Raw genomic sequence first — 13,260 nt, 5'->3', positions numbered from 1 at the left:
GGATTCGAACCCAGGTTCGCTGGCGTTGTGCTAACCGTGCTCACTGAACAGGCCCCTGAGAAGGCAGTGGTAAACTGTCTCCTTTGGGTGAAGGTGCTCCTATAATAATGTAGGGAGCACGTTCACTGGAAGGACCACAGCATTTTAAGGTTAGGAGGAATTTCCACGATTTCAACTCAAAATAAAGGAACAGCAACACATTTCTAAGTCAAGGTAATGTTAGACTGGAAGGGGAATTGTAAGTGGTGACATTCCCATGCAGAATTTGTAAGCAAAGTTACAGTAATCCTTGGCGAGCTATAGTATGGGACCATTGCTTTAGCATTCAATCTCATCGGTCAATACGAGGGAATTGCCCCTAATTAGAATATGTACCCAAATGGCTGTGAATACACTTTCCAGATCAGTTACTCTCCCTGTGCAGCAGTTTAGTTGGTTTCTATCAACTCCATAAAAAAATGTATTTGATGATTTCAGTCGGTGCCACCACCCACCCCCTTTACCTGTGCTGTGGCCCCCAGAGGTGGGGAGCCCCCATTGAGAATGGCTGTTCCAGACAATTTACCACTGATTGTCCCTGCTGCTCTGTCAGAAGTGCACCTTTTGGATCTACCATTCCAGCAGAGTGCTGTCTAGTCTCTTGGGTAAGTCAAAAGGAAATCGTGGTGTTGCTGCGTGATCTCTCACTAAGGAATCTTCTTCCCGTGGGAGGAGAGGGACTACAGTGCGGCCATGGTGGGGAATGTCTTTTACTGCATGGTCTTTTGGAGCAATCCAGATGTCAAAAGTTTGGAGCCAGATTAATGGCATTTTACTGCTGGCAGACCCAGAGATGGAAAATTTCATGTCGAGCTGGTTTTGAATGTGCATTCTTTGTTAATAGGATGGTGTAAAATGAATGTATACCAATCTCAAGGCAATAAATTCCGAGTCTGAAATCAACTACTCCTTGATGAGTCCAAATGGATTTGTTAAAATCCCAAAATGGGCTCAACTCACATTGATTATAACTTGTCAATAGAGGTTTCTTCCTGATTAAAATATGTAAGTGATCACCTCTCTGCTGTCACATCTTTGAAATGGAGCACTCTAATTTTGACAATGTTAGATTTTTATTCTGAGAAATGTCATGAGAATAAATTTAAATCATTTCTTACTTTGAATATCCGGATACTTCATCATCAGAAGGATTGCCCATCGCAGGGTGGAAGAGGAGGTATCTGTTCCAGCGGAAAATAGGTTGGTTACTGAAGTCACCAAGTTTTTGTCATGGAAGTGGGAATCAGAATTATTTGACTCCTTTAAAATTAAAAAGACAGAACGTGAAATTAGTTTAAGTAGGGACGTGTGTTTCGGAGGAGGGACAGAGCTTGTTCCCCCAGTCCACCTCAACAGTGCAAAGGTGGAGAGGGAAGACAGCTTTAAACATGACGTCCTGGTCTACCCGTGTCAATGCAATGACCAAGAATGTGCTCCAGTGCCTCGACGTCCTGAGGAAATATGGCATGTTGCCAGCATTTCTTCACAACCTTGGCAAGTAGCCAGCAGGTAATCTTGACAGGTGCACCATTGAGAGTATCCTATCCGGGGACGTCGCTGCGTGGGACAGGAACTGCTCTGTCCAAGGCCGCAAGAAGCTGCAGGGGCTTGTGTATGTGGCTCAGGCCATCACATGCCCTCGCCTCCTCTCCACCAACTCAGCACATGCTATTTGTACTTATAAAAAATGATGTTAACATCACTATGATCTTGCAAAAGCCAGCGAGCAGGCACGTGGAACAGTTTAGTTGTTGAGATGTTTGGGGTCAGAGCGGCATGGTTAGCTTTTACCGCGCCAGAGACCCATGTTTGAATCTGGCGCTCTTTGTAAGGAGTTTGCATGTTCTCCTCGTGTCTGCATGGGTTTCCTCTAAGCACTCCAGTTTCCTCCCACCCTTCAAAACATATAGGGGTTGTCGTTCAATTGGGGTATTTGGGCAGCAGGGGCTGGTGGAGCGGAAGGGCCAGTTACCGCGCTGGACGTCTAAATTTAAATTTAAATAAATTAATATTGAAAACACCATCAGCTAGATTATTTATCCACATTAAGGAAATTTGACCTTGCTGGGAAAATATTGCATCTTCTGCTGGTTATACCCTGCACCAGACATTCAGTCTAATGATAAAGAGAGTTCTGTCTCCACCTTCAGGTGAATGTTGAATAATAGATGCTAGAACTCTAATGTAGAATAAGAAAAAACTGAAAATAAGAAGCAGGTGGGGTTGCGACGGTGGGGAGAGAAATAAAATGAACATTTCAACCTAAAGATCTTTCATTGAACTGACAAAGTGCTAAGTTTCTGCAGTACTTTTGGGTATTGACAAAGTCTTTGACCTGAATAAAGTACCTTCACACAGGTACTCCCTGGTCTGCCTAGGATTTTCTGCTTTTAATTATTGAGGATTCTTTGCCTAAAAAGTTTTTTTTTTTAAAAAAAGGATTTCAGTACCTCTTCTCGTTTCACCAGGAAGGCATCGATCAAGCTCCTGATGTCATTCTCATTCAGAGTTTTTTGATGCTCTTCGTAAAAGTTCAGGATGAGCCGAACCATTTGTGCTCGATTTTGAAAGATCTTCTTGTGAGTTCCGGGGAGAAAGCCAAGGAACGGAAAAGCATTGTACATCTGAGGAATGCAGAATGGGCTCAGTCCAGCAAACAAAGAGCGGCGGTAGAGGCTCAACAAGTCAGGCAGCGTCCACAGAGAGAAAGGGCCAGCCTACGTTTCAGGACGGGTATAATGTGGGAAGGTCAACTAGGTCAAGGGGGAGAAGAAAAAGTAGGGTGAAAGGCTGGGGAAGGGCTAATGTTCTGTCCAGCATATGAGCTTTAGAGAAAGAAAGTTGTCCCTTACTGCTTTGGCTTTGATGTGGCTAGTAATATAGTTGAGTATTCCTGCCCTCAATAGGGATGAACCATAAATGCTGGTCTGACGGCAACATTTGTATCTACAAGCTTTCAAGGTTCAAGGTTCCTTTTATTATCACGTAGCACTACATCAAAAAATGTAACATGCATGGTAGATTCTAACTTTTGTCCCCCATAAGAGTTGCCATGACATTTCCCGGCCCCCTTAACAAAGAGGATCAAAAGAGAGTTCCTTTCGAGGCACATTGCCCATTAATGATTGTGTTTCCAATATAGGGAGGGGCGGGTGCAGAGATCTGAGGGAGAATGTTTTTACGCGGAGGGTTCTGAATATCATGAGCGAGATGGTGGAGGTAGATCCAAGAAATTGGGTGCGTTCAAGAGAGTAAAAGAGAAGAATGGAAATGCTCTGAGAGCCAGTCGATGCTCAGAGGGCCAGATGGCTTCCACCTTATGAGAAGTCAGTGAGTGTGAGAGCTTCCGTCCGCAAACTTTAACAATGTGAATCAGTAAAGGCCTCAGTGAGCTCAGACAGAGGCGGAACAGAGGAAAAGCTGGAGGGACATGATGAGACACTTATGGTCTACATATGCTGTGCAAGGCGGCCTGGGTTAAATAATGTGTAAGGTTATACATGGGAATCTCATCAGTGGAGCATTATTGTTCTCTAATGCAGCCATTCTTAACCAATTTTTAGCTATAGGCCCCCTTAGGATTCTGATCAAAGTTATGGGTCCCTTCCCCTGTGAAGCTGTCTAGTTGTTTTTTTCTGTATTTCTCTCCCACCGACTATATAAAAAACAGAAAAAAACATTTTATAATTTCAATCTGTCATCCCCCACCGCTACTAAATTTAAATAAATTGATATTGAAAACACCATCAGCTAGATTATTTATCCACATTAAGGAAATTTGACCTTGCTGGGAAAATATTGCATCTTCTGCTGGTTATACCCTGCACGAGACGTTTAGTCTAATGATAAAGAGAGTTCTGTCTCCACCTTCAGGTGAATGTTGAATAACAGATGCTAGAACTCTAATGTGCTGTGGCCCCCACTGAGAATGGCTGCAATGTGCATTCTCAGTGTTTAAATACTGCTTATGTGCATTGTGACTTAGTAACATGCCACTCCAATCAACATTCCAATAGATCGCTGAATGTATACCTGGACTCTGGAAGATCCAAGCAGATTAAAATTTTCACGTATCAGTTTTGTTATGGTGAGAAATAGTTCATCCTTGTAGTCAAATCGTTCTCCAAAAACGATAGAGCAGATAATGTTGGCCATGGCAGATGTTACAGGCACGGTTGTATCAAAGGGTTGGTCTGCCAGGAAGAGCACGTGAATAATCAACTTCATGTTGGGCTATAAACAAAATGGTCTAAGCCCCTCCCAAGTTCAGATCCTCTGGTAACCCTTTGTGGTTGCACAGGTTTGTTTTTTTTTATTTTAAATTTTTTATTTTTCACACTATAGTGGTTGCACAGGTTGGGGAATCAGCTGTCATGATAAAACAGAATGACTTGCATTTATATAGCACCTCTCATGCCTTTTTCATGGGGTCAAAAAGCACCTTAACAGCTAATGAAATACTTATGAAAAGCAATCACTGTGGAAATAACCCACTATCTAATTATTCCAAAATCCTGGTGGTTTTACAAAGCCTAAAATTTAAAACCTTCATTGGTGATTTTAAGATGAAATTCTGTACCTTCAGTTCCACTAGTTCAACATTAGTTACTTTAAATTCCCATATGAATCAGATGATCTTTAATAAGGGCGGAATGGTTGGTGTAATGGTTAGTGCAACGCCTTTACAACAGCAGCGATCAGGACTGGGGTTCGAATCCCACGCTATATCTAAGGAGTTGGTACGTTCTCCCCGTGTTTCCTCCCACCCTTCAAATCGCACCAGGAGTGTAGGTTAATTGGGTGTAAATTGGGCAGCGCAAACTTGTGGGCCGAAATGGCCAGTTACTGTGCTGCATGTCTAAATCTATAAATAAAAATACTTCCAAAATTTGGACCTCTAACCTACTTAGCAAATTTCACACAACGTGGTTTTCACAGGTAGATCTGCCACACCACCACCCAGGATGACTTTAAGCTGCTGGTGGAGTAATGACAGGAGATGAAACTCAAAATTAAAATAGAACTTCCGCAAAATTTAAGCAAGACTCCAACCTCGGTGAGATTCGAAATCCTGCACTAGATACTTGGCTTCCTCTGTAATCTTGTCTTCAATTGACTTCTTGCCCATTCCAAAATTGCGTAATGTCGTTAAAGTAAACCTTCGCATTTGTCTCCACGATTCCCCGTGTCCAAAAGAAATACCTAAAGATCACAATGCAACGGAAAATTGTTTGCTTTGTTTATCACAGGGCATTCTGCCCTAATTGCATTCCACAATTGATTTAATAGCTTCAGTTTAGTTATCCTGTTGGGGTCATTTACTCAAGTAATGACCTTGAAATTGAAGCACGATGCCCTGCTCTGATTTCAAAAGTCACAAAATAGTTTTATCTTTCTCATTGCTGCTGCTTTTCTTAGTAATGAGCAATTCTGATGCAATTCTGCGCTGCCTCTGGCAATCAGCTCCAAGCCCCTGACTCCAGTCCTTGAAGAGATTTGTGATCCAGATATTTGTAGCCAAGGAATAGCAATGTTAGGGAGGAAAGGTGAATCCAGAGATGAGGGGCTTAGATTGCATTGTCTGGGACCGTACAGATTTAGGACGGAGATGAGGAGGAACTGCTTTTCCCAAAGGGTGGTGAATCTGTAGAATTTGCAGTCTATTGAAGCAGTGGAGGCGACCTCAGTGAATATATTTGACAAGGTTGGATAGAATATTAATTACATAAGGGAATTAAGGGGTATGGGGAAAAGGCAGGTAGGTGGGGATGAGTCTATCATTAGATCAGCCATGATCTCATTGAATGACAGAGCAGGGTTGATGGGCCGAATGGCCGGCTCCTGCTCTTACTTCTTATGTTCTAAAGGGATTGAGCTTCCAGATTTGAAGAGGGTGACATTGGGTCTCTATTATCGAGTTAGAGAGTTTTACAGCACAGAAACAGGCTCCTTCACACCAGCTTGTCGACACTGACCAAGTTGTGCACATGAGCTACTCGTACTTGCCTACCTGTGGTTCATACTCTCCTAACCATTCCTATTTAAATACCTGTTTCACTGGCTTTCAACCATTTTAATTCTACATGCCTCTACCACTTCAACTGGCTTCTTGTTCCACATTTCCACCACCTTCTGTGTGAAAAAGGTCTGTCCCCTCTCACCTTAAAATCATGTCCAGTGGAGTGAATCAAGGAAATCTGCAGGCACTGTGATTGTAGTGACACACAAAAATGCTGGAGAAACTTAGCAGGCCCCACAGCATCCATAGGAGGCAAAGATATAGCAACAATGTTTCGGGCCTGAGCCCTTCGTCAAGATAGAGGCTGTTGGCGATATATTGCCTGCTATGAACGCTGCATGAACGACTGAGTTTCTCCAGCCCTCTAGTTTTTCCCCTGGGAAAAAGATAATGACCAATTATGTAACTAAGAGTTCAAGATCGCCCGCGGTGAACTCTCAGGGAGGGTCGGGCTTCCTCCTCAGGTGAACTGGGGTAGAAGGTTCCAGAAAGTGAGCTTCCGATCCATGGGCTACAAGCTGCTTGACTGCACCCCTTCATCGAAATTATCTCTCTCACTAAAAGATGTGCCAAATGCTTCCCTTAAAGGGATCAAGTTGCTGCTTTAAAATAATCCCTTTGTCTTCGCTGCAGGCTCATTTGTGGGAAGCCCCCATAAATGGTCCATCCCTGGAGGAGGTGAAGCAGGAGGAGGGGACACAAGTGGAATAGGAGAACACCTTTGAAGTCCAGAGTAAAACTCGAAAAGTCTGCAGACGCCGCGGTTGAATTAAAAACAGAAATGCTGGGGAAACTCGGCAGGTCAAACAGCGCACAGCAAAGATAAAGATACATAATCAATCTTTCAGGCTTGAGCCCTTCATCAAGGTATGACCAAATTGAACAGAATGGTGAGTGGGGGGGTGAGGGGGGTGGGGTGGGGAGAGGTGGGGCAGGAGGAGGAGCACCGTCCCAAAGGCAGGAGGTAATAGGGAGGGAGGGCACAACAACAAACAGGGGGGAGGAGGGATGGCTCTGTGAATGGAGAAGGGAAGGAGATGGAGAGCAAGACAGAGGGATAGAGAAGGGAGGGAGAACGGGGAATGGTCTAACAGAAACCAATGTTAAGGCCATCCGGTTGGAGAGGGCCCGGCCAGAATATTAGGTGTTGCTCCCTCAATTTACAGGTGGCCTTGGTATGAGGTCATGGATGGACATGTCAATGAAGACAAGTAGCCTGTGGATGAGAATTCTTCAGCATTTCTCAGTCCCTTTTGCTATGAGACATCTACTTTAGATCACATCTTTGCTCACATCCTGTAGTTGTAAATTTTCAACATCATTCTTAACTTCTACTGAATTATTGGTGCTGAAGAATATTTCCCTGCATTCTATTTATGAACTGAAGGTCTTACCACCCCAGACTAATGTTCCCAAGGTGGTTCTGGGTAGCTTTTCTGTGCTTTCCCTCATCTTTCCTTCCCACTGTGTTTTTACTGTCAATGAGACGTGTGGATCATGTGCAAGAGGTTTAGTTTAATTTGACGTGATCTGGGCTAGATGGCCTATTCCTGTGTTCTATGCTCTGTGTCCTTGTCTTGATCCCCCTTGAAAACTATGACTAAAGCTGCTGCAAATCCAACCTTCTGCAAGAACTCAGCAGGGCAAGCAGACATCAATGGGAGAAAAAGAATGGTCGAGATTTTGGGCCAGAACTCTTTATCAAGACGAAACTTGCCTCCAACCCTCCCCATGTCTGTCCATCTCCAGTAAAGCAAGTTCACCTAAATTCTCTCTTGAATTCTTCACCTGTCTCTTCTTCATGGATACTAACTGGTCTCCTGCATATTCTAACACACTGCAATAAATATAGTCTCTCACTGTGTACCCACCCCCTCAGGAAATAGGTCACTGCTTCAAAGGAGTGTACATTTGCTTTTGTAACCAGCTACTCAAATGAGTAAGAATGAATTGCTTCATTGGCTTGTTATGAAGTAAATAGAACCTCGGTGCTTCAGAAGAAAGCAGAGAGATGCCCCTTACCGTAACTATTTGCCAGCATTTCCAACACGGGTATCTTTGCTCTCTCTGCAAACTCATCGGCCTGATCCACGAGAGCCTCTTTCACTGCTTTGTACCCTGTGAGAACAACTGCTTTTTCCAGTCCCAACTGAATGGTAAATACGGGTCCATACTGCTCAGACAACTGAAAGCACAGAATATCGGTTATGCAGTTACGCTGGCAGAGAAAGTGGCGGGGGTCAGACTGCACGTGTGTAAGGAGGTGATTTCATGTGTAAGGATATGATTACATGTATATAAGGGATGTGATTACATGTATGCAAGGAGAAAAATGCAGGTGTAGAAAGAATGCATATGTGTAAGGAGGCAAGATTGCATTTGTATAAAGAGGTGACTGCATGTGTGCAAGGATTTAAATACATATTTAGATCAGACACTATTGTGATACTGAGTTCCAATGGTCTCAAAAGCACTTATAGTGTGGCTGTCAAGGAAATATGAGCTACCTCTCCTGCATCTTATCATTTTGGCCTGATTTGCTTCAGAAAGCTCTTTGAAAGAGTAACTTCACTCTCTTAAAAAGACAGAAGTTTGTGATGAAGCTGGAAAGATCTAAAGCAGTTCCTCAACAACGTTGGGTTGTTAAGTAAAGGTTCTGTAATTAGGAAATGTTTTCTTGGGACGTAAGGTTTGTAAGGTAGGTCACGGTTGAGGTTGAAGTTCATGGATGACAAGGTACCTGTGATCCCTGCCTTCCTATACGTTTCTGAGACTTTACATTTCAATTTACTTACAACACGGTAGAAGCTGATTCTGGCCACTGAAACCCCCGCTCCCATTTACACCCAATAAACCGACCACCCTTGGACATTTTTGGAGGGTGAGAGGAAAGTGGAGCATCTGGAGAAAACCCACACAGGTCACGGGAAGAAGGTACAAACTCCTTGCAGACAGTGGCGATTTAATAGCATTGCAGTGATCACTACGTTAACTGTGCCACCCAGACTACCTCCTGGGAACAATAACTTCACTCTGCATAAAGGAGCATGCTTTATTTACACCTAGAGTGGTGGGTGCATGGAACGGGCTGCCCAGAGTGGTGATGGAAGTAGATCCAGTAGTGGCTTGTGGATAGACTCATGAATATGCAGAGAATGGAGGGACAGGGATGAGGTGAAGGCAGAAGGGCGGCACGGTAAGCGAGGCAGTTAGCATGCAAACTCCACGCAGACAGAACCAGCGACCAGACAACCCCAGAGAGCTGGACCTATGAGGCAGCAGCTCGACAGCAGTGCAACGGTGTCACAGCGGCTGAATGAGACAAGGCATGAGTTAAGATCAGGGCAGTAGGATTTGAGATGATATCATCCAGATTTTAACTTGACTCCATAAAATTTTGATTCAGTAAATTAGTTCCATCTGGCCACAGCGAACAACAGGTAAACAGCTCACCTCTGACAGGCTCCTGTGCAACATCTTCAGATCCAGTGTGTGTAGGTTCCCGATCAATGGCAGAGGACTTGGACCTGGAGGAAGCTTGTATGCAGCTAAGCATTTACACCCGGAGTAAAAATACAACAAAAAAAATGTGGTCAGAATGGCAAAGAGGATCAAGGTATCCGTATCCATAACAAACAAACTTAGGAAAGACACACACACTCAAATTCAGAAACAAATCCCGAAGCAGTGAAGCCAAGTTGAACCTTTCAGAATAAATAGTCTTTCTGGGCTCACTCAAGGAGCTATACTTAATCATGTGTACCAAGACGTGCGGTATTTTAACTAAACATTAACAGCTGGTCCAAAAGGACAGATTTGTCACCTTTGGGACCATCATATCGTAAATTCACCATCGGTCCCATCACATTGTCTTGATGCAAAATTGAGTGGAAAGGCAAATTGTTCAGAGGATGGGGAGAGTCTGGAGAGAGTTAAAGCTAGGCCAGGTGAGTGCACAAGGGTCTGGCAGATGGAATACAGTGTTGGTAAATATGAGGTCATCCTCCTTGGAAGGAAAAATATTATGTCAGATTATTATTTAAACGGTGAGAGATTGCAGCACGGTGTTGTGCGGAGAGACTTGGGGACTTGTGCGTAAATCACAAAAGGTGGGGTTGCAAGTTCAACAAGTAATCAAGAGGCACACGGAATCTTTGCCTTCTTTGCTGGAGGGATTGAATTTAGAAGCAGGCAGATACAGGGTACTGGTGAGGCCGCACCTGGAGTACTGCGGTTGGTTCTGGTCTCCTTACTGGAGAAAGGTTAGTCTGGCTTTGGAGGCACTACAGGGGAGGTTCACCAGGTTGATTCCAGAAATGAGGGAGTTAGCCTGTGAGGTTGAGGCCCCTGGGACCGTACTCACTGGAATTTGGAAGAATGAGAAGGGATCTTCAACATTAAATTATGAAAGGTTAAGATGGAGGTAGGAAGTTTGATTAGAATCTTAGAAACAGAATTTATTATCATGAACATGTCCTGAAATTTGTGGTTTTGCCACACCACAAGGTGCAAATATTCCTATAAATTACATGTAAAATTAATACATTTGTACAAGAAGAAGAGAAAACGAGGTAGTGTCAGTGGGACACTATCCATTCAGGAGGGGAAGAGGCCATCCTTGTGCCGCTGAGTGCTCTTCTTTAGGCTTTTGTACCTCCTTCCTGATGGTGTCAGTGTGAAGAGGGCACGGCCTGGGTGGTAGGAGTCCTTGAAGATGGAGGCTGCTTTCTTAAGTCACCCCCACTTGTAGATCTCCTCAATCGATAGAGTCACAGACATTCCCTGTGTGCTCTCCACCCATCCACTTTTTCTGAAACACATCTCTCCACAGATGGGACCTGACCTGCAGGTCCAGCCATGTGTCGACTTGGGTCCAGGTTACGTTCTGGAAGTGGGGACACAAATTGATTTGGGTGCAAGTCAATCATTATAGGTGAAATACACGATATAACATAAGATACCATGACACACATACATATTTACCTAAACCTCAGTATTGTACATACATGTATGAGATAGGTGTACACTGTGTACCATTATACAGCTGGTAGCGCAATCATTTTGGTTTGGCTTTCGAGCCCACGTGTCAATCACGTGATGCATGACTTAATGTCTGCTAATGCCCACTTATATGGATCCCGGCGTAAACTTTAAAATTTTTATTAAGCCCTTATGATGACCTCAGACGTATCTGCAATTGGACGTTATTCGATCAGGTACAAGTCGAGGTATGGCTATATTTTATGATTTTATTTCTGGTTTCCAACATTGGCGGCTCCTCGATTTTCCACAGATCAGTTGAGGAATAAGTGACGCAAAGCTGAAGTGTTGGCTGTTCTTTGGCACCATTTTGAAGTAAGGTGCGTTCTCTCAACCTCTGATTTAATTTCAGCTGGGTGGCAGAGATCCCTGAGAACATCAGCTAGCATTGTAGAAGGGGACATTAGAGATTAATAGAGGTTGGTGGGTTGGTTCCCTGAAGCTCAATCATCTCCAATCACCACACATTTCAGAACACCTACACTTTCTTTACTTCACACACAGCGCCCTCCTTAATGTTTGAGACAAAGAAACTTTTTTTACTTTCTTTGCCCCTGTGTTCCACAGTTTTAAATTTGTAATCAAACAATTCACATGTCATTAAAGTGCGTACATTCCAGATTTTATTCAAGGTTATTTGTATATATTTTGGTTCGACCATGTAGAAATTACAGCATTTTTTACACATAGTCCCCTCATTTCAGATGGGCACAGGGGCAAATAAAGGGAAAAAAAAGGATCTTTGTTCCAAATATTATGGAGGGCGCTGTACTTTCGGGCGATAGTCAGAAGCTACAGATGCTGAAATCTTGCACGAGCAAAGAGAACCAGAAGGATCAGGCAGCATCTACGGAGAGAAGTTGCCAGACGATGTTCCGAGCCAAGGCAAGAAGTGCGCACAAAGAGAGAATAAAGAGGGAGACATGTCGGGGGGTGGGGGGAGGGCAACTGGTGATGAGGTACTGGACAGGAAGAGGTGGAAGGAATGGAGAGACGGGTAGAGGAGAAGAACACTGATGGTGGTGGGAGATGGGGGGAACAGAAAGTTTAGAGAGAAAGGCGCAATGGAGTGAAACATGAAAGTCCACAGACATTATGATGATTAGTCAAAACACTGGAGGAATTCAACCGGTCTTTCAGCATCTATAGGAGATAAAGATAGATTACCGATGTTTTGGGCCTTCGCCCTTCTTCAAGGTATGAGTCAAATAAAGATTGGCATCTGAAAAAGGCTGGGGAGAGAAAGGGAGAAGAATGGAATGGGAGGAGTACAGACCAACAGACAAAAGGTGTTAATTATATAGAAAAGGGAAGGTTTTATTTTACATCCACGTACGCACGAATGGATTGGATTGTCCATTCAAATCTGTTGAACAGAGCAGAGAGAGAAAAAAATTACAACCTGCATTTCGGACACTATATTAGAAGTGGAATAAACAGGCAAATGTTGGACGACTGCTGGCTTTAGGTTAGGTATTACATTTTCATGCTGATGGAAGGAACGTTCTTTGGAAAGATTTGCTATTTGGACGAGTACTAACAAGATAAAAATTAACAAATTGGTTTCACATGGATGTCCCTTTCCTGAAATTGTGCATCACAAGTGTTTAAACTAGGAAAATGCTACAATAAGAAGTTAACGATAATAATGAGTTGACTGTCACACACAAAGTACAAACGCACCACAGTTCTACATAATACACCCTAACAGGTACTTCTTTAAAAAACTACAATCGTGCACATTAAAAGAGTTAATAAATACAAATGTTAGATAGATGGATAAATATTAACAGTTACCATTATGCAAGAAAGAAACCTTGTAAGTATTTCATTCCTGGGTAGGATTTTAGCACAGATTTTTCACTGCTGCTTTGGAATGAACCTTTCAGCAGTATTGTAATGTTGCCTTTTCTTTGGACAAACTGATCTTCCCTATACTCTGCTCTTGTTCTCCTACTATGTACCTGAACCCCTCTTACTGATATACAACATTCTGCATGGTGTGAATATTAAGCAGGAAAGTCCTACCCATAGTCTTTAAGTGCTGTTTGTTTGAGTTCCCCGGAACAAGGCAGGCGTGTAATCCATGCGGTCCCACATTGAGTGTTACCCTCATGTAGCGTCTTTTGAAGCTTATCATACATAAATGTTACAGTTGCTTG

The 13,260-nt window shown here is 43.3% G+C and overlaps 2 protein-coding genes across 4 annotated transcripts in view; one reads left to right on the top strand and one right to left on the bottom strand.

Moving 5' to 3' along the window:
• The window catches only part of tekt4 (tektin 4), a 30,427-nt gene extending 23,524 nt beyond the window's left edge, over positions 1-6,903 (top strand). Inside the window, exon 6 of the mRNA XM_069904593.1 lies at positions 6,692-6,903. Within this exon, the coding sequence (XP_069760694.1) occupies positions 6,692-6,716 (25 nt within the window). The 3' untranslated portion in view covers positions 6,717-6,903. The remainder of the gene's footprint in view (positions 1-6,691) is intronic.
• LOC138746421 (cytochrome P450 2K1-like) overlaps positions 1-13,260 on the bottom strand; it is a 34,457-nt gene that overhangs the window by 14,565 nt on the left and 6,632 nt on the right. For 2 of the 3 annotated variants that reach the window (XM_069904589.1, XM_069904588.1), the window contains exons 2-7: positions 9,512-10,943; positions 8,081-8,243; positions 5,092-5,241; positions 4,072-4,232; positions 2,490-2,663; positions 1,158-1,299 (exon numbers count right to left, since the gene is read on the bottom strand). In XM_069904589.1, the coding sequence (XP_069760690.1) occupies positions 1,158-1,299; positions 2,490-2,663; positions 4,072-4,232; positions 5,092-5,241; positions 8,081-8,243; positions 9,512-9,688 (967 nt within the window). In that variant the 5' untranslated portion in view covers positions 9,689-10,943. The remainder of the gene's footprint in view (positions 1-1,157; positions 1,300-2,489; positions 2,664-4,071; positions 4,233-5,091; positions 5,242-8,080; positions 8,244-9,511; positions 10,944-13,260) is intronic. The other variant, XM_069904590.1, reaches the window with a different exon arrangement.

Source organism: Narcine bancroftii, chromosome 12, assembly GCF_036971445.1.
Source record: "Narcine bancroftii isolate sNarBan1 chromosome 12, sNarBan1.hap1, whole genome shotgun sequence".
Taxonomy (NCBI): domain Eukaryota; kingdom Metazoa; phylum Chordata; class Chondrichthyes; order Torpediniformes; family Narcinidae; genus Narcine; species Narcine bancroftii.
Note: the sequence above shows the minus strand (reverse complement) of the source record. Positions and strands in the feature narration are given on the sequence as shown.